The sequence below is a fragment of the Anarrhichthys ocellatus genome, unplaced genomic scaffold (assembly GCF_004355925.1).
Source record: "Anarrhichthys ocellatus isolate YVR2014 unplaced genomic scaffold, GSC_Weel_1.0 scaffold2, whole genome shotgun sequence".
NCBI lineage: Eukaryota > Metazoa > Chordata > Actinopteri > Perciformes > Anarhichadidae > Anarrhichthys > Anarrhichthys ocellatus.
In genome coordinates, this window is record NW_022280032.1 from 14230317 (window position 1) to 14255240 (window position 24924).

The 24924-nt window shown below is 44.0% G+C and overlaps 2 protein-coding genes across 5 annotated transcripts in view; one reads left to right on the forward strand and one right to left on the reverse strand.

The window, feature by feature from the left end:
- The first annotated feature begins 496 nt into the window (after nt 1–496).
- Nucleotides 497–15406, forward strand: man2a2 (mannosidase, alpha, class 2A, member 2). The gene is made up of 23 exons (XM_031858437.1): nt 497–662; nt 1896–2835; nt 3201–3458; nt 3552–3696; nt 4764–4935; nt 5122–5249; nt 5536–5709; nt 6209–6395; nt 7054–7231; nt 7528–7730; nt 8109–8291; nt 8507–8621; nt 8746–8816; nt 8912–9077; nt 9748–9984; nt 10243–10365; nt 10678–10792; nt 11009–11142; nt 11374–11515; nt 11867–12000; nt 12867–13061; nt 13177–13290; nt 13987–15406. The coding sequence occupies exons 2-23, from the start codon at nt 2704–2706 to the stop codon at nt 14137–14139; spliced, it is 3459 nt and encodes a 1152-aa protein (XP_031714297.1). The 5' UTR covers nt 497–662; nt 1896–2703; the 3' UTR covers nt 14140–15406.
- A 4307-nt stretch (nt 15407–19713) lies between these two features.
- Nucleotides 19714–24924, reverse strand: part of furinb (furin (paired basic amino acid cleaving enzyme) b) — an 88521-nt gene continuing 83310 nt past the window's right edge. For all 4 annotated transcript variants that reach the window (XM_031870347.1, XM_031870328.1, XM_031870356.1 and 1 more), the window contains 4 exons: nt 24536–24715; nt 24186–24313; nt 23441–23569; nt 19714–21479 (listed from right to left, as the gene is read on the reverse strand). In XM_031870347.1, coding sequence (XP_031726207.1) covers nt 20776–21479; nt 23441–23569; nt 24186–24313; nt 24536–24715 — 1141 coding nt within the window. In that variant the 3' untranslated portion in view covers nt 19714–20775. The remainder of the gene's footprint in view (nt 21480–23440; nt 23570–24185; nt 24314–24535; nt 24716–24924) is intronic.

Below are 24924 nucleotides of genomic sequence, written 5' to 3' on the forward strand. Positions count from 1 at the left end.
ACCTGCCACTGCACTGAATGCACAATGGGTGAGAAGTGGCCTATTATTTTTTCGGATTTTTCTCCATTCACAATCCATGAAACTTGAAAACATGAAATTAATTAGCTAGTTGTTGAGAAAGTGTTGACTTGTTGGCTGATTGTATATGACTGTTTTTAGGGTACCAAACTCAGACATTACTTAAAATTATAAGATATTTTGTGTGTTGCTTTTAGACTACAACAAGAAAAAGTAGAGTAGTGCACACTGGCCCTTCTAGAACATGTGTTTATTTTTGGACTTTGGTGTATCAGAGCAGATGATCCAGCCTATTATCACAGGTACAGCCCAGACTATGTGATTATTTTCACTCATAGGCTGACTGCTTGGATCTGCTTGTTTACTGTGTGCTGAACCATTTTTATGTCAACTATGTATTTTTAAAATGTTAACTATGTTCTCTACAATCACCCTGTGCGTTAAGCTATTATAATGGTGCATTTATTTTACAATCTGTCGAAGCTGTTGGCCAATCACCGACCGATGCGAGGATCCTGTCTTCCCAGAAGCCTTTGCAGCAGCTCAGCTAGCTGCTCGGCTAACTGGTAATCTGTCGATCCCTGGAGCTACAAGCTCACGCGCTGCTGGGCTCTACACTCTTCCGGATTGCTCTCCTTTGATGGGTAAGGTCATATTTATTTTATTTTGTTCATAAAGAGACAGACTTCCAAGGTCGTACTTAGGTTAAGTGTTAGCCGAGATTTAGATGTAAAGTGAATGGTTAGCCAGGAGATATCAGTCACGTATTGTCCTAATGTTACCAAGGCAGCAGCGATACTCGCTATCGTCCGTAGCGTTGGACATAAATCTGCCGTGCAGCACAGGCTTCTCACGGATGCGGAAGGACGACTGTGACTGCTGTCCACCTACATGTATCAGCCCTCTGACTAACGTTGTCCCGTTTCTCGAAAGCTAGCTCGCGAACCAGTCGGTGTTGTTACGTTATCTCAATAAAATAACATCTGGTGGCTAACGCTAGCTTGTTCAGCTGCATATTCGTGACATCTGGTTCATGTTAGAGGGATTATCAAAGTTTGCCCGAGGACGTTAATGCGGCTAAATAGGTTAACGAGCTAAATGTATAAACAGGCTGCCCTGTGTCTGAGTTTATACAGAATAATGTCAAAATGCAGGTATTTAGGTGCTCTTAAGTTTGGAGCAACGCAATGTTGCTGGCTAGCTGCCCAGCGATAGCTGACTAAAAGTCATCCAAGTTAAACGATAACAGAGGCGTCCATTGAGTCAATAACTCAAAGAACACTGTTTACCCTTCTAAACCGGACTTTGGTAGTTTACACTAGGGAGGGATTGTCAATAAGGAGGACTGTTTCCCTTGATGCTAACGTGCCATCATGTGAGCAGCTTGGGATTTGTGGTGCATTTACATAGTGTCACATAAATGAAGAGCTGCAGTCGATTGTTGCACCTCAACTAAGCTTTATTCATCATGTGGAACAGATGATCTGAGAAACATTTGTCCTCCTGATGACAGTGAGGCTATTTTTTTTCCAGTCAGCCTAAGCAAATGTAAGTGCCGGGTTATTATCCCGGCCCCCTGTGGTAATGCTCAGATAGTCCCAGCCTGAGGAGTGAGCGGATTATGATCGTGTTGGATTTGCACACAGAGGGATGCGAGAACCCCTATTAGTGCTGTGAGGAAATGCAGGTCACTGTGATCATCTTGTCCCCCCCCCCTGTTGGCTTAACTTGTCAGATCACAACAAATAAAAAAAGTGTCTCTCACTCTCCCACACAGTTCCTTAGTTCCTTTCACTTCTACTTATTGTGACAGTTCCTCTCTGGAGGCTGAATACATATTTTTGCATGCTCCATTAATCGGAAATTTTCCTCAACAGCTGAAGAAGACCCTCTGATGTGACTTCAACTTGGCACTTGTGATCAAGGACAGACGCACTGCCCATGCTGCCCCAGTAGATGTGCTGTCACTATGCTACTGAGAGAAGAATGACATTTGTGTCATTTTAATTCCTGGAGCTGCCTCGAGCAGTTGAGCTTTGATTTAAAAAAAACAAAAAAAAAAAAAAAAACTACTGCTCTGTGCCAAATTGGTCTGTATCTTGGCCTATTTCTTTGCACTTCCGCAGCCTAGAGGGCAAACTTGTTATGGCACCAGAGGCCAACTGATCAAAAGGGGACTCTGGCTATACTGGAGGATTAGACTGTGCTGTGGGAGTGGGGACTGGACCCAGAAAGCAGGCCCACAGTGGCACACATCATGCTACCGGGACACTAGACTCCCTGTTTGAGCCCCTTCTGTGTGGCGTTTGTTTTTTTCTTTTCCTGCAGTCTCATTGGTTTGGATGGTTGAGCACAAGGGCTACTTTGAAGGAGCCCACCGGTGGCTGTGGTTTGGCCAAAGCTGACAGACTGCTTGCCAGCTATTGCTGATTTAGCACTCTTGTCCACTGCTGTAGCCCCCCTCGTCGTGGTCTCCAGTATGGTGAGTGGAGGCTGGAGGCATCGCAGGAGTGAAACTGAACCATTAACACTGGCGTAGCTGGTTACCTGACTTTTTTTTTTTCCTGCACTGTGAAGGATCGCATTCCAGGACTTTTTTTTTCTCTTATCCTTTGTGCGGGGAAACACACCGTCAAGGTCATTTTTACATTTTAAACTCCGGAAAGAAGACCGCCCCAGAGGAGGATGAAGTTGAGGAAACAGGTGACTGTGTGTGGAGGGGCCATATTCTGTGTGGCTGTGTTCTCGCTGTATCTGATGTTGGATCGAGTCCAACATGACCCTGCAAGGAGACAGAATGGCGGTAACTTTCCACGGGTAAGAATAAGTGCTGTGATGGTGGTGCGTATTATGTGAAAACCCCTTTCTCTACTTATTTATGTCGCACTTTTATTGGAATGTTTTGTCGACCAGATGTTAGAAATATCCTAAATTAACATATATACATTATTCTAAATGATAAACACAAGGCGTTATGTATTATTTTTCCAAAATATTCTAATGTAAATAGACGTGTCTGATTATTTCCCTGTCGTTGTGTAGATGTCTTCAGGGCTGATTGATCTCATACTGCTGTTTGTTACCTTGGCTGAATGTGAAAGTGTTCATTGCAGAATGTTTTATGATGTTATACAGCTATGCGATTTATGATTATTTTTTTTTTTCTGTGTGTGGGTTTTTAGAGCCAAATCTCAGTTCTGCAAAACCGAATAGAGCAGCTGGAGCAGCTCCTGGAGGAAAACCACCAAATCATCAGCCACATAAAGGACTCTGTGATGGAGCTCACAGACACAGGAGCTGTGTCTCCCAGCGGCCACCTGCCATTTAGAAGTGCCAATGGTTCCTGGGTCCTACCCTTCGACGGCCGGCCCACTTTCCTAGCTGTCAAGCCCCAGGATTGCCAACCGGCTTTAGGCAGCCACGGCCAAGCAGACGTTCAGGTGAGCTTGTGGTATATAAACTACTAGTTTTTATATATATATATATATGGGGTGTGTCTAGTGAGCAAATTATGACTTTGTGTTTCATTTTAGATGCTGGATGTGTACTCCCTCCTCAAGTTTGACAACCCTGATGGCGGCGTATGGAAACAGGGTTTTGAGATTACCTATGAACCCGACGAGTGGGACAATGAAAAGCTGCAAGTGTTTGTTGTCCCCCACTCACACAATGATCCAGGTGAGTTGAAAAGGAAGTGACACACACACAGAGCAAAAGTTTACTGGAAGCTGTAAATGTCTCTGTGCAGGCTGTGTCTAAAAGTCTGTCTGTATCTTAAGACGCGGCGGCCTTGAGCACGTCTGAACACTTTTCTTCAGGAGGTTAAGATTGCCTCGTCAGTAACTGTGAGGCCTTACCTGAGTGGGAGACCTGTGATGGGGATGCAGAAATCATTCACAACCTGATTCATTCGTTCTCATTATTATTAACATAATGGCAACACAACTGACAGCTTAGCCACAAACAATGCAATTGGAAAGATATTAGCATCGGAAACCTCTCGCTATTTATAGGTTGATTTGGCTGAGATTTTATTTTCGACTGACATTTTCATTAAACTTGTTTACCAGCCTGCCTCATGCTGACTTAGTTGACAGTTGTTGATATGTTGACAGGCTGCAGAGACCTGCAAATTCTGTTCATCAATAATGGGAATTTGGAGCTGCATTTGATTAAACTCTGCCGCAAATATTCAGTGCCCAGGGTTAATGGACGGTAGGAGTGTTTTGCAACCAGTACGCATGGTGTCGGCTCACACTGAAGACGTGAGAAAGCAGGTTTACTGGTAATAGGCTCATTTCGCTAAATGCAAAGAAGGGATTTTAAGGTAAGCAGCTCAAACCATGCACAATGTTAGAAAGCCTGCAGTAAATAGTCCCGCCCCTCACAACTGACCACGGGCACTTGACGCCATTTCAGTGGCATTGCTTATCAGAATATATGTATGACTACAATATATGAGATGAATATTTCACAGGATATTTATAGACTACTCTACGCTGATGATCACCAAAAGTGCACAGAAAGTGCTTTTAATTCACTTTCTTTGAAACCACTTCGCTAAAGAGCTTTCTGAGGGGGAACAGCGCAACTTGAATAAAATATGAGTTTTATTTTTGATCTGTTCCAGCACTAAGAGTCTCTTACCCGCCCCGTCGTCTTGCCTTTGTACCGGCCTAGCTACATAAAGGGGTGTCTGTTTGCCAACTGTTGTTTCAAATTGCTCACATTTATCTTCTTGTTAGGCTGGATCAAGACTTTTGACAAGTACTTCACAGACCAGACGCAGCATATTTTGAACAACATGGTGGTGAAGCTGGCTGAGGATCCTCGCAGGAAATTCATCTGGTCTGAGATTTCATTCTTCGCCAAGTGGTGGGAGACCGCAGACGTTCACAAACGGGAGGCGATGCGCAAGTGAGTCACAGCTTGGAGAAGCACTCAGCTTTGTCTACCCCACCTTAACTCTCGACAATTAGTTGAGATTTCCTTGATGTCTACTGGCCTTAATGTGCACTATTTTACACAATGGATAGTACCCGCTTGTAGAATGTGGTTGCTCTGAAAATAGCTTGTTATCTGTTAATCCTCTCTGTTCAACAGACTGATCCTTGGAGGGCAGCTAGAGATTGTCACGGGAGGCTGGGTTATGACAGATGAAGCCAACGTTCACTACTTCGCCATGATAGACCAGCTCATTGAAGGGCATCAGTGGCTGGAGAGAAATCTCGGTACACAATCTGAAATGATTCCTTACTTGAACCTTTTTGGTCATATTCAGGTGGTTAAATGTGTCTTTTCATCACCCCAATTCCTTTACACCACATATTTAAAGTTAAAATGATGTCGTCTCAAGGTTTGATGATCTGATCTGAGCTTGTCATCCCACATGCAGCAGGTGTAGCCTCTCGGTCAGTGGGTACTTTAAGTGCTCCCTGCTGAGGGGAATGACTTTCTAAAGGCTGCACTTGTTCTTTTATCCGAGCATGAACCTGAACTACTTGCTTACTGTCATAGGTATCACTCCTCGCAGCGGATGGGCGGTGGACCCTTTCGGTCACAGTGCGACCATGTCCTATCTGCTGAAGAGGGCCAACCTTACCAGCATGCTCATCCAGAGGGTCCACTACTCCATCAAAAAACACTTTGCCTCCACGCGCAGCCTGGAGTTTATGTGGAGGCAGACCTGGGGTGAGTGGACCAGAGCCAGCGATGCCATCTCATTGATGTGCTTATCTTTGCTAAGCTCATTGCAGAAAGAGTCGCGCCGCTCGTAATGACCTTGTAAAGAGAGGGACGTTTTGGAAGAACAACCAGTGCGTAAAAAAGCCTCAGAAGCGCTATCTTCGCTATTATTTCTCAATAAATTGGACATCTGCTGAAGATTTACTGTCCATTTGTTCCTAATAGAAAAACCCTCTGATATTGCGCTGTTAGATATTATCAATTTGTGGTACTCAGTTCTTTTGCGGATGTCATTTGCCTTTTGCTGTTTCATCCAGAATGACTTTTGACAGTCCCCGGAGAACACTGTAGGTTTGATTGTGAACTTAAAGCACTGGTGTGAATATGATCACAAATACCACCCTTACTCAGCAGAACGTGCCTTATTAGTGTGTCCCATTACTGCAGTCAGCAATGGATGTCTCTCACGCCACTGTTTTTGATTTTGACTTCACTGCTTTGACAGACACTGGATCAAACACGGACATCTTTTGCCACATGATGCCGTTCTACAGCTACGACGTTCCGCACACCTGCGGGCCCGACCCGAAGGTCTGCTGCCAGTTTGATTTCAAGAGGTTACCGGGTGGTCGGATAAACTGTCCCTGGAAAGTGCCACCGAAACCTGTGGTGGAAGCCAATGTAGCCGAGAGGTGAGACAAGCGGGGTGTTAAGTCTCTTACTTTGGGCAAGTTACAGGGTGGAAGTGATCCATCCTGACTTTGTCTCGGAGAACAAATTTTAGGATGCTTGTTAGAGCTGCACTGATATATCGGCTGGGCTAAAAATGGATTATTGCAGATATATTGTTGTTGGTGTATATTAGAGCTGATTAGTTTTTAAGTCAAAAATGAATCGGGTCAGTGATTAATTAAGCAAAAGTGCCAAATATTCTGTAGTCCCAGCACCCTAAAGTTAAGAAGTTGCTGGTTTCCTTTGTCTTATGTAATAAAGTAATGACACACACACAAATACAGCAGATCGGTCACTGCTGTTGCAAAACTCAGAATGTTATCTGTTTTAGCCCCTAACAAACAAACTGAACTTGAACTTGCGCCAATGACAACAGCCATAGCGGATGGATGAGCTGTGGGAGACCGACATGGACTGCAGGTAGTCTTGCAGCTTTTAGAGGACGGAACATAGTTCAGTGGTTAATGGAAAATACCCTCAGGGCTAATTTCATCCTCCTCTTTCCAAGGTCATAGTCATTTCCTACAAAACTGCCGTGTGCAAAGTAGGGCAGGTTGGATGCCAAAAATTGTGTCCCCTCAGTTTTTCCTCTTTTCTTTCTTTCCCCCTCTCAATCAGGGCGAACCTGCTCCTGGATCAGTACCGTAAAAAGTCCAAACTCTACCGCAGCAAAGTGCTTCTTGTCCCTCTGGGAGATGACTTCCGCTTCGACAAGGCGCTGGAGTGGGACCAGCAGTACACCAACTACCAGAAGCTATTCGACTACATGAATTCTCACCCAGAGATGCACATCCAAGTGAGAACATTATTTGTGTACTATCATAAACAGTGTTGTTTTTGTTCCTCAGCTTGTAGGAGATAGAAGTGTCTTTCTGTACAACCTTTCTTGTGATGATGAATCATGCAGTGGTATTTTAACTTGCTGACAGAACAAAGAGTCTGTCGCAACTCGATGTTTGTTTCAAAAGATGCCATGTAAGATGAAAGGCGCATGCATTTTGATGAAGATTTTTATTTTTTACCCGGTGCAGCTGTGTTTTGATTCAATTATTCTTTTGAACAATGTGTCATGTTGTCTGGCTGCTCCTGCAGGCTCAGTTTGGGACTCTCTCAGAGTACTTCAACGCTGTATACAAAGCACACGGAGTGGCCCAGGGGTCCAGACCTGCAGACTTCCCAGTGCTTAGTGGAGATTTCTTTGCCTACGCAGACCGGGAAGACCACTACTGGACTGGCTATTTCACCTCTCGGCCCTTTTACAAGAGCCTGGACCGTGTGATAGAGTCACATCTCAGGTGAGGCAGACCTAGTCACAAGTCACCTATAGCTACAACCTGCGGCGTGTTAATGATGCTGTAGCTGTTTATGTCAGTGAGTTCTACAACAGGCACTTTGTTTATTTGTTGCATTGGCGTACTAGGTTAAGGGGCGTGCATGCACCCGCAAGATCCTGTGTACATTGTATATATTTCTGAGCAATTTGAGGGGGAAAAAAAAATCAAGTAACGAGGTTTGAATCATCTGTTCAGGTTAAAGTTTGAAAATGAAATAAAAATGCTCAAATGAATCTTTTTTTTTTAAAGAATCAGCAGTCGTCTTAAAACACCTTTAACTGACTAAACAAAGCTACTAATGGGGCTCTCCAATGCTTACTGCTTGTCACTGTCCTTCAGGGGGGCAGAGATCCTCTACAGCTTGGCGGTTGCGAACGCTCGCCATGTGGGCATGGAAGGGCGCTACCCGGTCTCAGATTATGCCCTGCTGGTGGATGCGCGGCAGTCTGTTGGCCTCTTCCAACATCACGATGCGATCACTGGCACTGCGAAAGAGAATGTTGTCACCGACTACGGCACCAGGTAAGGACCCGAGTGTTCAGAAATAAATGACGCTATGGATCGGATAGATGAAGTTTAAAAATGCAATTTATATGAAATAGAAAAACAGGTTCCCCTCTTATTTATCCTCTGTCTCTGTGGCTACTTCATAGTTGATAGCCCGTTCAATACTTTGAAGCAAAATAACAAGCTGTGACTGCTGCAGTCGGCCATTGATTCTTCTTCCTCCTCCCTAGATTACTGCGTTCACTCATTGGTCTAAAGAGAGTAATCATCAATGCTGCTCATTTCCTGGTGATGAAAAACAAGGAGTTTTATCGGTTTTACCAGACGGAGCCTTTCCTGGAGACAGTAAGAGGACACTCAGAGGAATGCTTCCATCACTGTATAATAAACTGGTTTAATACCTTTTTTGAAGGAACAAAATATGCAGGTTTCTCATTGTGTTTCCTGTGTTGTTCACTTCATTTTGTAGGATGACAGGCGCGCGACTCAAGACTCTCTGCCTCAGAGCACTTTAATCGAGCTGGATCCAGCAGGACCGAGGTATTACCCCCTGACATCTTTCATCTCCTCCTACCTCAGCCTCTCCTCGCCCATCCTGTGCCTCTTGATTTGATTTTTTTCCTTCTCTCTACCAGGTACCTGGTTCTGTTCAACCCCATTGAGCAGGAGCGCCTGTGTGCGGTAACTGTGCTGGTCAACACGGTCAGGGTGCGGGTTCTTACTGAGGACGGACAAACCCTCCCTGTGCAGCTGAGTGCTCAGTGGAGCTCTGCTAGTCAAATGAGTGCAGAGGTATTTGAGGTAAGCAAATAGATTGATTTGGCGCTGCTGTCGACACAGTTCTCCATCATTGTCCTCACGTCAGCTGTTCTAGTCACGTAGAAGAAAAATAGACGATAAAGACTACACGTCGCAGTTATGCGTGTAAAACGCAAACTGTCGGCAGCCGAATTGCATTTTGGGTAATGTAGACACCAGATTTTGACAAGGAAGAAGAATGCATACACCTAAAAAAAACAAAAAAAAAGATGTCAGTGTTATAGAAGTGCAATGCTAAATTAGAGTAGTCGTTTAACTATGTTTATGTGCTGTTATTGTATGTTTCCTCGTGAAGTAAGTGGCCTCAAACCTCTTTCCTTTGATATCTAATTGCAAGCTATCACTAGAAACAGATTCAGCTCATATTGTATTTTATATCTGCAGCATTTACAAAAAACATCCTATTTGCTTCACCACATCTCTGTAGATTAATTTATTGTGCCCGAATAACATTCTCTCCTCCCACAGAAAGCAATGAATTTAAATGGAATACAAACCATCTCATTAACACCACCTCTCATCACACTTTAAGGACAGCGCACTGTTGCTAATATCAAAATGCTTTTAACTTTTGATAAATGGCTTTATACACAACCAAAGTATAGGTGCTTAATTAATTTGTTTTCCAACTGTTCTTCCACCTTCCATCCAGGCAACATTCATGGTCCGTCTTCCACCGCTGGGCCTGGCTGTGTTCCATCTCTACGACTCTCCTGACTCGCCCATGACGCTCCGCTCTGACACCCTGCTCAGGCTGTCTGGTCGGGGCGTCACCGCTCGAGCCGTGGAGCCGCTTCCTATCCGCTCTCAGCAGTCCGACCCTCAGACCTTCTACATTAGCAGCCAGTCTCTCACGCTGGGCTTCTCTGGAGACACTGGCCTTCTAGAGGTTTGTGTTGTTGTGACATCTCTTACACCGGTTGACTTTATATCTGAATTAAGGATTTGCTCATCTGTTTTCTATCTTTGATCTTCTTGGAGATAAAAAAATCATGAACTTGATTGCCCAATAATCCAAGTCTGTTTGATCAAAGTGAAGATGGAATGTCTTGTTGCTGCTCAAACTGCCTTTCATCTCTTTTCTAGTTCTGTTTTTTATTTTTTTAATGCTGTGCTCTTTTCCTCTTTATGGCTTTTTCATCTGCAGAGCATCAAGCGAAAGGATGATCCTCAGGAAGTGAAGGTTCAGATGGAGTTCATCGTCTACGGCACCCGTCCCTCTAAAGACAAAAGTGGAGCTTACCTCTTCCTGCCTGATGGAAAAGCAAAGGTATTCTCTCAGCTGTTGTATCTCAGATGTTTACCTGCCTCTCAAAAGGCTTTGATAGTCTCCCTTGTGTATTGTGTCTTTGTCTCATGCTGGGGTGCTCGGGGTGGAAAGGCAGGCAGACTGGGTGCCGCTTCATTTTTTCTTGTTTTTAAAAACAACAAAGCCTAAGTAAGGGCTTCGCTGCCATACTGTATGTAGTCATCCATTCTGTTGGTGGCTCCTTTAACTTCTCTCTGTGCTGCTCTTCCTCTTCTAGCACAAATTCTGCTCATGACGTTTTTTTAGTTTTTTTTTCTCTCTCCCTACTTTCAGCCCTACAACCAGAAAGAGCCCCCGGTGGTGCGCGTCGTGGAGGGGCCTCTCTTCTCGGAGGTGGTGGCTCACTACCAGCATTTCCAGCAGACCATTCGCATACACAATGTGCCAGGTAATAATCAAATCAAACGGCATCGTGGAATCAGTTCAAAATGACAATTTAAAATTCAATTACTTTGTACTTGTAAGCTGCATATTCTTTACTTTAAGGAAGCAAATATAAATACTATTTGCAAGTCGCATTTGTCCCACAATTTGTAGATCACATTTTTTCATTCACATACTTCTGAAGCCTGATCTTTGGTTCTCTGTGGTTTTGTGTTTTCAGGGGTAGATGGGTTGTCGATAGACATCACCACCACGGTGGACATCAGAGATCAGACCAATAAGGAGCTGGCAATGCGACTGGTCACGGACATCCAGAGTGGAGACGTCTTTTACACAGATCTCAATGGCTTCCAGGTCAGTCCCACCCTCGGCTCAGAGAAGACAAGAAGAACTTTTAATGCCTTTTATTTCTTTGCATGCTGTTTTAATATAGCAAAAAGAAGCTCAGATCAGTTGTTAACTCTTGAAACTGAATGTAGTGGCATTTCTCTTAAGTTAACTATCCCTGACCTGAACATTTCACATCCCTCTTTGCGCTGTACGTTTGACTTATTGTGTCCTTCTGTGTTTGTTCTCTTCTTGTAGATGCAGCCTCGTCACCACCACCTAAAGCTTCCCCTGCAGGCCAACTTTTATCCCATGCCCAGCCAGGCGTACATCCAGGACAGCCATCACCGCCTCACGCTGCACACGGCTCAGTCCCTGGGTATCACCAGCCTGGAGAGTGGTCTGTGTTTTTATTACATTTCATCTAATGTTGTCATTTTTCTTCGTTTCGTTTCTTTTTAATGAAAGTTGTCTCTGAGAGATGCACTCTTTCTCTTTGTTTACCCTCTCTAACCCTGAGTGGAATAGCATTGAAGCGCTTTTCTCTCCCTCTCGTCCCTCGAGAGCAAAACAGTTCAAACTCTCACGTTAATGTACCGAGCCAATCGTTTTATCATCGTTCTGCGGATAATGGAGCCGCTTTGTAAATGACAAATAGCTCAAAGTGTTCGTCATCATCGACTGATGTCTGAACGTTCGATGCACGGGCTTCGTGTAATAGATGTCGTCCTTGCTCCATCTCTTCCCTCAGGCCAGCTTGAAGTGATCATGGACCGACGGCTGATGCAGGATGATAATCGTGGGCTGGGTCAGGGCCTGAAGGACAACAAGAAGACAACCAACCGCTTCCGACTGCTGCTGGAGAGGAGATCCACGGGCAACAAGGTCTGTAAGATGGAGGCGGTTATGGCAGCTGGGCGAGCACCCTTGAAACTCCAGCTCACCAAATCTGACTCTGGGGTGCTGAATGACTCTCTAAGAGAAATGTGCAAAGCTGTGTGATATAAGAGTGTTTTGCCCTTCATTCTGTGTTCAGTAACACCTTTGTTCATATCTACTGTCTGTACTCATTACCCCCCTCTGTCTTGTTGTTATTCTCCCCACTCTCTAACTTTGTTTTGTTTTTTCACTCCATTACCTTCAGCAAGGTGGCGTCTTTGCCAAACTCTCGTCCTTGTTTCATTCTTTCCTCTCCAAAATCTTGAGTGACGGAGTTCACGAGGTAACGTTGCCTTGGCAACAGTGAAAATGCTTGTTAGCACTCGTCGTAGTCTTTTGCTGTAGCTCAAGGTACCCTTTTTTTGCTTTCCTTCACCTCTTAGCCGTAGCCAAACCCGTCCATCTTCAAGACAGCACCAGTGAAAGTAACGATGTGATTTATCAAGTGAACGGATGCACATTGGCAGAGGATGGAAAGCATTGGTCACAGTTTTATCATGCAGCTCGATGGTAAAACTGCTGATGGTGTTTGGGATGAAGTTGCGCTGGCTTTTCGAAAAACATCATGTTTCAAACACTGTAATGCTCTCGATTTTAAAAATGACACCACGGTGCTGTGGCATAAACTATAACGTATAGATGGTCCTGTCTGGTCTATAATTAGAAACTTGCGTTCTCTGACAAAGTAGTTGGAGCCTATTCCTCAATGTAATAGTGCAGTAATGGCAAAAGAACGACTCCACTCATTGATGTTGTTGTACTTACGCTGTCATTTACTACTGTGGCTTAAATCTGTCTCTGCCCTCCTCCAGATGATGGACAGTGCAACAACCAGCTTCCCGTCTGTACTCAGTCACATGACCAACTCCTTCCTGAACCACAAGGTGTTGGTGCTGCCCGTCCTGCCAAAGAGACGCGGCATCCCTCCCTTGCAAACCTTCGCCCCTCTCAAGTCCATCCTCCCCTGCGACTTCCACCTGCTGAACCTGCGCAGCATCCAGAGCCAGGTGACGAGACTATCTATATCTATATATCTATATCTATATCATAATTTTTATTTTATTTTTTTGGGGGGGGGGTTTTGGTTGCATTGAAATTGACACGTATTTTCTGTGTGAGCAGGAGGACCCCCACGCTCCGTCTCCTTACACAGCCTTGATTCTTCACCGTCTGGCGCTGGACTGTGGCCTGGATGCTCCAAACCTCGGCTTCAACTGCACCACCACACAAGGACAGGTCAGGGTAGAAACATGTAGACACACACACACACACACTAAAACAACAAAAAACCCAAAATAAAACCGCCTCGTTTGGTTGTTAAATGTAACAAAGTACTTTACTTAAAGGTGCTTAAGTTGATATTCGGAGGATATCTGTCGCCTCCAGATGGCTCTCAACATGGCGATGGCTGAGCCAGAGGCTAGCGGTGTTAACAGCACAAACAGCAAACGTGCTGACGGAGCTAACAGTGTTTACCTAAAGGGGGAACCGGAGGTCGGGCGCTACACGACGACGCTGACACCTCTTTATGCTACTTTATGCACTTCTACTCTACATTTCAGAAGGAGTGATTGCACCTTTTACTTCACTACGTTTATCTGACGGCTGTAGCTATTGATTCGTTTTTAGATTGATATTTTACATACGAAACATATGGTCCTTCTTAAAAAATATGATTTATTACTTAGTTAGTTAGACCTCCAACATTAAAGTGCTGTTTGAATATTAATGCTAATATTTAATATTAAATATTCAAATAATATAACTCTGTCAGGGGCAATTCTTTATATTGCTGTTATACAAGTGCGTTTTGTTACGTCTACTTTTACTTTAGTGAAACATTGAAGGATTTGTCCTGTAAGCTAAACTTGACATTTGGTCATTTCCATATTTGCGTTCTCACTCCGGCCTTCCTGCCTTTGCTCTCTGCAGCTGAGCGTATCGGGACTTTTCAAGAACCTGGACCTGCAGCTGCTCCAGCCCATGTCCCTGACTCTGATGCACTCCAGCACACCTCTGGCCAACGACTCCACCATCAGCCTGGATCCCATGGAGATCTCCGCCTTTAAGCTCAAACTGCGCTAAGCGCCGTCGGGACTGAAAGAGGCAATGAAAACCCACCAGACTCCTTGGACCAAGAACCAGGCCCACGCCGGCCACAGACTGGCAACAAAAGGGGGGTCTGGGTCCCTCTGTTTTGCCAAGCAGAACAATAAACACTACAGCTCGGAGGAAAACGGTTCCACTGTAACAGGACTGACTGCACAGCAGGGGGCAGGCGATGGCTGTTACTGTGGCCGTCTCCGAGTGCAGCGAAACCCGGGTGAACTCGCAGCTGTTCCAAAACAAGACCGACTGCCAGAATCGCTCATCAGATTCAACCGGGTGTCTGTCTGTCTGTGTCTGTAATCAAAAATGAAGTCTCGTTTAGTTCTGCTTTGTAAGAACTCGTGTCTTTTTCTATCTTTGCTCCATCCTGGACTGAACTTCTGAATGTAAATATCCCAAAAGATAGGAAGGAAGGAGGGCGGGAGGGAGGGGTGCTGGGACTTGTGCCACATCAGAGTGCAATTTACAAAGCTTTATTTGTTTTTGTTTTTTTAATGTATGCAATTAAGAAGACGCATCACAGTGATTTCGTTTTTTATACTTGTACTTGATTTCTTTTTTGACAGACTCGAATGCAGCAAAGAGAATGTGTGGTCTCTTCTTGGCTCGCGAGGAGACCCGTGCTGCAGCTCTTGAAGCTCTTTATCATATGTCTGAGTCCAAGAGACTCACATCAGTCACTATTAAGCATTAATCATATCTGATGACTTTTACCTTCTGTTCGCGGGATTCGCTTGTAGATAGTTGGCAGACTTTCTTTCCTTCACTTCTTTTTCTCCTCCCATGAGCTTCTTTATTTCAAAGCGTCTGTCTATCATTCCTGTGCTTGTACTTCACTGCGGCGAGGGTGGTCTGTGTACCATACTGTATGCAGTAGAGGACTATACAAAGACTTTACCTCAATACCACAAGGCAGATATATCCGTATGTATGTATACGTGTGTCTGTAGAATATGCTGATGTGAATGTTTGAGGATTTCTTCTTTCTGGGGTGTATTGAGGTTACAGTGCACACTATCAGGGACCGTTCTTAGTACTGTTGGATGTCTGTGTGGAGCCGTTGGTCACTATCATTGCAGCACAATGGGAGCTTCCCATTGGAGATGAACAATGAAGGGGTTCGTTCACCCAAATAAGAAATCTGGCCGTGCAGATAGATTGGGTTTTGAGGTATCTGTCCTGAGCTGTCGCTAATGATTGTTTTCATTAAGTCAAGTCTATAAAATGGCAGAAAGAAAGTGGAGAATGCGCAAGTTTGTCTTTTTAATGACTTGTTTTGTACCGACAACAATCCAAAACCCAGAGATATTAAAGATTTTCAAACATTTTGAACTGAAAAATAGCACTCATTTGAGAAGCTGAAATCATAGACTGATCGCCTTTTACTGGCTGCACGTATTGCATTATTTCCTGCTTGTATAAAACAGTACGAGTATGTTGAATTCTTGTATACTACAACTACAAAAAAATATACTATAAACATGGGCGTGTAGTACATCTAACTATGTAGTATGGGACTGGGACACAGCAATAGTCGGTGTGGAAACTGTTGGGCAGTGGTTCTGGAAGGATTTATTTTTTCTTCGATTTTGTAATTGTTTTGAGTGATTTGAGTAAAATTCCATTCACCTCAGTTGGTGGTTGAAATCTTGGAAAGAGATTTCTCAAAACTTCAAACTAAAACTATCTGTACCGCTAAAACTTTTCCCAATTAATGTGTTTTTGTAATTTGGGTGAACTGACCCTTTCAAAAGTAAATCTTGTCAAATCATACGCAGGGATCCTCGACACAGAAGAAATGCTTTCATAAGAGCTGCAGTTTGTTTTTATAATTTCAGCTCCACAGGGCTTCTTAATCTGAGGCTGTCTTGAGGCACGCAGCCTTTTCTCTGATGCACATCTGCCTCTGCATCAGCCGTGGAGGATGTTGTCATCAGAGCTGAGGCGGGACACAGCTCACCCGGCCCCACTGTCCCATCAGGAAGTTCTACTGCTTTATTGCTCTCCTCTAACCTGATATCTGGTCTGCTGTAGCTCGATACATTCTGCTTTCTCACTGCAGATCCCCTCAGTCCCCCACCTCCTGTTGAGGCTTCAAGACCAGATTTCACTGCATCTCAAATTGCACTTTTTCTTGTTGTCCAACGTCGTCATAAGCTTCTCTCCTTCTGTTCCGGTGTGTGTCTGAGTCTCTGTATGTTTCTTTTAATTAGTATGCGAGGTCTGTTTTTGTTTGAGCAGAGGTAATAAAGTGGGTACGGTAAGTATTCAGACCCCTTTAAATTTTTCACTCCGTTTCATTGCAGCCATTTGCTAAAATCAAAAGTTAATTTTATTTCTCATTAATGTACACTCAGCACCCCATCTTGACAGAAAAAGACAAATGTAGAAATTTCTGCAAATTTATTAAAAGAAAAACTGAAATATCACATGGTCATAAGTATTCAGACCCTTTGCCACTCCTTTGTTATTTTAGCTGTGTGCTTAGGGTCATTGTCTTGTTGGAAGGTGAACCTTCGGCCCAGTCTGAGGTCCAGAGCACTCTGGAAGAGGTTTTCTTCCAGGATGTCTCTGTACTCGGCTGCATTCATCTTTCCTTCAATTGCAACCAGTCGTCCTGTCCCTGCAGCTGAAAAACACCCCCATAGCATGATGCTGCCACCACCATGTTTCACTGTTGGGATTGTATTGGGCAGGTGATGAGCAGTGCCTGGTTTTCTCCACACATACCGCTTAGAATTAACGCCAAAAAGTTCAATCTTGGTCTCATCAGACCAGAGAATCTTATTTCTCATAGTCTGGGAGTCCTTCATGTGTTTTTTGGCAAACTCCATGCGGGCTTTCATATGTCTTGCACTGAGGAGAGGCTTCCGTCGGGCCACTCTGCCGTAAAGCCCCGACTGGTGGAGGGCTGCAGTGATAGTTGACTTTGTGGAACTTTCTCCCATCTCCCTACTGCATCTCTGGAGCTCAGCCACAGTGATCTTTGGGTTCTTCTTTACCTCTCTCACCAAGGCTCTTCTTCCACGATTGCTCAGTTTGGCTGGACGGCCAGGTCTAGGAAGAGTTCTGGTCGTCCCAAACTTCTTCCATTTAAGGATTATGGAGGCCACTGTGCTCTTAGGAACCTTGAGTGTTGCAGAAATTCTTTTGTAAAGTTGGCCAGATCTGTGCCTTGCCACAATTCTGTCTCTGAGCTCTTTGGGCAGTTCCTTCGACCTCATGATTCTCATTTGCTCTGACATGCACTGTGAGCTGTAAGGTCTTATATAGACAGGTGTGTGCCTTTCCTAATCAAGTCCAATCAGTTTAATTAAACACAGCTGGACTCCAATGAAGGAGTAGAACCATCTCAAGGAGGATCGGAAGAAATGGACAGCATGTGAGTTAAATATGAGTGTCACAGCAAAGGGTCTGAATACTTATGACCATGTGATATTTCAGTTTTTCTTTTTTAATAAATTTGCAAAAATTTCTACATTTCTCTTTTTTTCTGTCAAGATGGGGTACTGAGTGTACATTAATGAGAAATAAAATGAAATTTTTTGATTTTAGCAAATGGCTGCAATGAAAGAGTGAAAAATTTAAAGGGGTCTGAATACTTTCTGTACCCACTGTATATGAAGGCAAGGTCTCTTCTTTATTGATTATTCATGATGGATTAAAGCTGCAGTAGAGGAGATGGGGATTGAATAAAGATCAAAATACAAAGATTGCCTTTTTTTAAACAGTTTCTCTGTCTGAAATTAATTAGATTTCTTCTTTTTAATGCACTTGTGAATCTGCTGTGTTTTCATGCTGTTAAAAGAGCTCAATTGATTCTCTATCAGTAGGGGGCAACGTTGAGTTAGTCCAGCAGCACAGTCAGTGCACAGCTGCTGTCAGTCACATAAGTGTTACTTTCAGGCTGCCCAGTGCTTCTCTTGTCAGTGGTTGGCAGTCAAAGAGTCTCCCTGCTATTGAATAGAGCAGGCTGTCGCCGCTGAAGCTCACCCTGTAAATCTCACCGTAGTTAACCGCAGCAGGTTTTCACCCACGTGTACCCCTCTGTGTCAGGTGCAGGCATCAGCGACAGAGCTCAGCAGGAGGTGAACATGAAAAGAAATGTTTGTTTGTTCACGCTTCATAAAAATGGACCACAGAGGAGTAAAGAATGTGTGGCGGCAGGGAGGCCTGAGAGTGATCACTGCACTGCATGTGTGTAGGAAAAAGAAAGTGGCTCTGTGTGTGTGCGCGCGCAGGGGGAAGTGATGCCTGTGGTGGCACCCTGGGGACACCCAGCCTCTGCATCTTACTGTGCTGGTGCCGACTGTGTTCATTATCCATGAGCATCAGATTCAGCACACATAAGGTTTGACTAGCTGGAATAATGAGACTGATCTGAATGTGAAATCGAGCTAACGGGGCTCTTGTTCTCTTAATTAATCTAATATTTCGTGTTTTGCCATGCCCTTTAGTGGGCATCATTATCCAGACAATGAGCGCTAATTAATACAGGCTAAAGGGTATACATAAAAGAACCAATGAAAACCAGCTCACAGAAGCATGTAATGATGTGAATAAGGAGACATAAGACTTTTACACCCATCAAACTACACGCACACTTTTATTTCCACACTTACTGCTTATATAATGGGAAGCATGGCGCATCCGAGGGGCACTGAATTGTGCAGCCAGTTGTCCCGGCAAATCTAATTATGGACCACAGAATGAATGTACCATCACCCATGAACCCAGTTATCTGCCTCTGTAGAGGTTGTTACCAAGAAAAGCTGCTAATGAACACCGCTGCTACCAGCTGGCATTGTTTCCCCATGTGCATACAAACATCTTCCCATTTATATTAATTTAAACTTTCAAGGGCCACCATATTGAAACTTGAGAAACTTGTTTGTTATTAAAGGCCTTTGGGAAGCACGCTCACTGCAACCAGAGAGTGTTGAGAAGAAAACAGAATGCTGGCACCCTGTTAAAGCCAAACGCCCGGAGTGAAGGAAACACACTTTCTACAATGATATACGACCGCGAACAAGCCATGAACCATCTGCTCTCTCGGTTGGTGTTTGTGAGTCAGGGGGGGCTAGGTTTCAGATGCCTAAAAACCCTAAAAGTTTTCAAATCTGGCAGTTAAGAGACAGACAGTCCATCTATGCAACAGCCAGTACTTTTATTCCAGCAATGAAACTGATCTCCACAATATCAACATCCATTGTCAGTTAAATAAAAAAAGGATATAAAACAAACATAGAAAATGCGATACAAGATCTCATTACTTAATCACTGTAATCATTCTGCCCTTCGGATCCAAAGGCTTTTGATTCAACCTGCGTAGCTGCAAGTCTACACTGTTATGGGTGAGCAAATAAAAGCATGTATTTGTCTTTCGATGTATGGCGCTCACAATAAAGGGAAAAAGAGCTTTACCCTGATGAAGATGTTCTGGGAGAGAAGCCCCAAAATCAATATGTGCTCCGTGGGGGAAAATGAAGAGAAAATGATCTAATTTCTTACCAGCAGACACCTGGAGGAAAAATGTTGTAAAGGTCAGCCGAGCAGTTTTACTGTTATTTTCATTTCATTCAAACAGAGTGTTACTTTACTACAAGTCAATGAGATTTTGTGTCTGCGCTGCGGTGGCAATCCCCACTGAGCATTGATTGAACACAGAGCATCCTCCACAGTTTCTCGCTCATCAAACAGCCGGCAGGATGTTTTATCATGCTGTCCCAGTGCGCTGCAGAAATCTTCCATTTAAAGTTTTACTACTATTAATGAATAGCGTCTGAACTTCATGACCGCTGGCCCACAATCTGCCAGGAATATGATCAAATACAACATCGATTTGCTGCCGATGGCCAGGTGTTTGTGTTGGTGACAAACCAATGCATATTTGGGAAAGTAATGCACTCAACTGGCTTAGAGGAGCAGTTTACTTGTCACAGAAAGCACTACTCGGCCTGTTAGGGTTGTACAATGTTCTTCCGTAGTTCTGGAGGAGCTTTGACAAGTCTGAAACAATAACACTATATGATGTCATCGGGGTTATTTTGAGCTCTGATTGGTTATTGGGCTTGTAGACTCGAATCTTTTTCAGGAACTGGGGGTGTGGAGCTTGAAAATCATGGGCATTGAACAGGCAGAGGGGCTCCAACAGGCAGATGTAGGATTCATGGTATTTTAACTATACTTGGGACTAAAAGCCAGGACGTCTTGGCCTCTGCTGCTTTGATTCTGATTTCTCTTGTAAGTGCCTCAACTTTATTGAAGTGCGATACTGGACAAAATATGGTCAAGCAGGTCATTAAACAAAAAAAAAAATAACACAGTTGCATAACACCTCAAATTGGTGACAAAGAGTCAAATGGATAATGAATACATCTGTCATCTGATATTAATCAAATTAGATAAATTAACAAATGTTAATAAATACATAAACAAATAATTGTCTCTTTAATGCATTTGGATGGGGTGCTGATGGGAGAGTAAGGCCTGTGTTTTTTCTGAGCCTGTGTGATTCTCTTTCTTGTATCAGCTCTATACAGTCAGATCTAAATGCTGATGAGACCCAGGATGCTGTGATGTCAGTCAACACAACAGCAGACGCAGGTTCAGCTAGATCGTGCTCTGGGTCTTGATGAAAGCTGTCCTCTCGCCGTGACCGTCCGTTTCCTCGCTGTCTGATTCAGACTGGTAGGCGATCGTGTCCTCATCCCCCCACACAGTGGGGATCCCCCTGTAGCATATCCGTGCTTTCCTCTCCTTTCCTTGGCCGCAGCCAAAACCGCAGCCCATCCGCACCCCCGTCTCTGAATACACAGAGGGCTGTTTGGTCCTCCAGCCCAAAGAAGCGCCGCCTGAGCGCATCTGCAGCAGGAAGAAGACCCCGACGAAGGCAGCCAGGATGAAGGCACAGCTGAGCACGGCAACGACCGCAGGCAGCCGAGTGGACGGGGCGACACTGAGCCCCGGAGGTTCCTCGCCTCCTCCGCTGTCGTCCACTGCTGTTGGGATCTCCCCCTCTGGCTGGGCTCTGTCAACCTGGAGGCCCCCAACTAGTGGGGATTTACGCTGGACCTGGTTCTGGTGCAGGCAGGAGGTGAGAACTAGGTGGCTGTGAGGCGGGCAGGACAGGCAGTTTGTAGGGCCGGTGCCAGAGCAGGTGAGGCAGGCGGGGTTGCATGGTAGGCAGGCCTGGACAGAGGACAAGTCCACCCAGTTCTCCAGGGAGAGGTTGAGGAGCTGCGGGCCCGAGGTGAAGCCCGGCGGACATAACTTCACACAACCCTGGAGGAAGAGGGAGAAGCCGGGGCTGCACTCTGGATGCAGCGTGGGAGATGAAAGCATAAGGGAGGTTAAGTCTCACACATTCCAATAAAAAAACACTATAAAATTGGCAGTTGCTTTTTTTTGTTGCACCAACAGTCACAAAAAAAGTTTACAACAGTGTAATACAGTGAAAACCTGCAATTTTGAAAAGCTGGAAGCATCTAATGTTTGGTATTTTTAGCTTGAAAGATAAGAAAAGATCAATCAATTATCACAGTAGTTCATTTTCTGTTAATTGATAAATTAATAGACTCATCTTTTCATCCCTAATATATCTATTTGTTTCTGTTGGAAAAGAGACAGTTCAGAGATTGTCCACATAGAAACTAATTTATTTGAGTGTTATTAGTAAGAGTAATACTAGTTACTGTAAATAGCAGTTGGACACAGTAAGAGGAATGCACTGAATAAAGATTCATGTTCATTTGTTAATAATATAATTATCACCAAATTATAAAGTCCTTTCATAGGAACCTTCGACTGTAAAAAAAAAGTGTAAACACCAACTCTTGAAATGTAGATTTTAGATAAATTATGGTGAAGTCTGAACTAATTAAGAAGAAGCATTTGGACACTTCATCTGCCTTTCAGTGCGAGAGTCATCCTCCTGAACAATGTGCACCTCTCACACTGACGCGGTGTTAATCTCCCCTGCTGCTTCTCCATACGTCCCACACTCCCGACTCAAACTAATACGGCATATGGCAATGTGCATATTCATAGTTTGCAGGTAAACAAATGCAAAAGAGGCTTATAAACAGACAATCTGTATTCACAACATTTGCTTTCACAATTTGAAATACCCAACACAGTCTGAGCAAAAGCCTGTATTAGAAGATTTAGTGCAGTGCCCGTTCCAAGAGCATGCCCATCAAAACATCACAAAAAACTTTTTCCAGCTCGGGCCAGAGATATTTATGGACAGGGGTGGCAGGAAAACAGATTTGAACACAATTCAAAATCGCGGAAAATCAATCCAGAAGCAATAGGGCGAGGTTTATGTGGATGGATTCGTCAGGAACCACAAAATCCAGGAAAAATTATTATTTGATTTTTGAAAGTGATGATTCATAGTTACAGGCCAAAACATAAGTCCAGCGTTATTGAGCCACATTCTGGCCAAATTGCACCCCAATCGAAAATGCTCATTTGTGGGTCCCCAGCAACGTACCCGCCTAGTGTGAAGTCGATCAGATGAACGTAGCCACAAACACACATACAGAGATACCTTGCTTCAAAGTTAAATATTATAGGCTACTGACTTTTTATGAGCTACTATTATGAGATACTATAATTTGTTATGACAGAATTATTATACTAGGACTTTTCTGTGACTTTTTAACAACATACTATAGAATGATTTTCTTTTACACAGTATATTATGAGTTATTTTATGACATTTTAAAAACTCATTGAGTTTTTATTATATTTTAATGACATACTGTACTATGTCCTTTTCATACATTTGAGTTGAGGGGCCAGCTATAGCAAAACTGTATAATATCAAAAATCCAAAAGAGTGCCTTTGTCCAGATTGGTCCAGAGATGTTCCGCTCTAAATTTGGTGATGATTGTTCACAATTTGTAGGAAGAGTAGTAGTAGAATTACACACAATTCAAAATGGCGGAAAATAGCTAGCCACAATTGGGCGTGGTTTATCAAGATAGGTTTGTCTGGACTTTTTAAAATAATCTTAAGGCTCAAAAGTTAAAGGCCCAAACTGAACAAATTGAACCATCTTCAACACTGCACGCCCCCGGGTCTCAAACAAAACAGCAGCCTCGTGTGAAACAGATCGAATTAACGGTTCTTAAGATATGCGAAGGACATACCTACACAGACCGACAGACAGACAGAGATTCCTCGCTTTATACTGTGTGCCACCTCCAACACAAAAGAGCCCATTCCACATTACTGTTCAAAGTTTATGTGTCGCCTGAGTGATCTCACCGATACAGATCTGCTGGGCATCAAAGGTCTTGCAGCTGTTGTTGGACGGCCGAGGGAAGTCAGATGAGGAGGGGTTGACGACGCTGGGTCCAGTACCCCACAGGATGAGGATGAACTGACTTAACACAACTGAGAGAGGGAGGGAGGGAGAGGGAGAGGGAGAGAGAAAGAGAGAGAGGGAAAGAGAGAGAGAGAGAGAGAGAGATGCCGGGGGAAGAGAAGAGAATATTAAAGTAACACCTCTCAGAGAGGGAACAGTGTGAACTAGTTGAGAAGAGGATATGGGGGTGGAAGAAAAGGAAGTGATGAGAGCGGACCAAAAACAACAGTGGAGGAGGAAGGGATGCCTTCATATCTTATTTCCCAAAGCCACACAAGAATTCTAGGACTAAACGAGTTAACTCTCCTGAAAATATGCCGCTGTTAGCCTTCTGAAAGAAAATGAAGCCCGATGATTGTAATAAAAAAAGTTGATAATGAAAAGTTTACCAACCACTTTCTTTCAGAAAATATATTTATCCATCCAGCGGCTTTAAAGTTTTAATCCGCATGTACTTCTGAGAGACGCTTCCCTCTGGTACCAAAAGTGGTATAAACTGAATCTTTAGAGAGATACAGAAAGACGGGAACCGAGCAGAGGCTAATTTGAGAAGCGTATTTATAATGGGGCAGTGCATGCTGTCATTAATGTAGGTTTGATGTGATGTGACTAGACTGAACAAATAACGGTGATGAGTGGGGTTACCGAAGTCTCGTCCATTAGCTGCTACATTTTCTATTTCCAGTGTCCATTCCCCTTGAGGATCCTCGTCCCATGAGTGCGTGGTCATAAAGGCCCAGTCGTTGAATCCCTCAGAGGAGAAGTCATTGGGCCTGAGAGAAAAGAGGAGATGAAGTGTTAGTGTTGTTTTTTCTCAAGGTAGAATGCAGTTCTTCCCAGAGAGTATACTTGTGGGAGTATCTGTGCACAGATAAAACTGAGGTACATGCACATTGTGTTTGTCTGTGTGTGTGTGTGTGTGTGTGTGTGAAAGAAAGAGATTTATACCATGGCCCGGCTGCTTGGTGTGTATAGTGGTGTATTTTACTGTGTACCTGGGAAACAGCAAGGTGGAGCGAGTGCCCAGTGGGCTGATGAGATGAATGGCCAATTTTCCTCTCTGGTTGTGGGAGAGAGTGAGGCGAGCCTGAACATGTTCCAGAGAGTTGACGTACTCCGGTCGGCCCCAGCAGGCATCCACGCTCTTGCTGAACACCAGCTTGCTCCCGATGTCTCTGCAGGTTTGACGAGTGGAGGGGAAGGTGGTTAATGTTGTGTGGCTGCAGAAACGGTCACAGACAATAGCGCTGTACTACAAATCCACATGCATGTCCCAGCTCCAAGGAGAATACAGTGATATCGATCAGGCTGAGCTGGATGATAGAACAGCAAGTGCTCATAATGAGACTAAACACACACACACACACACACACACACACACACA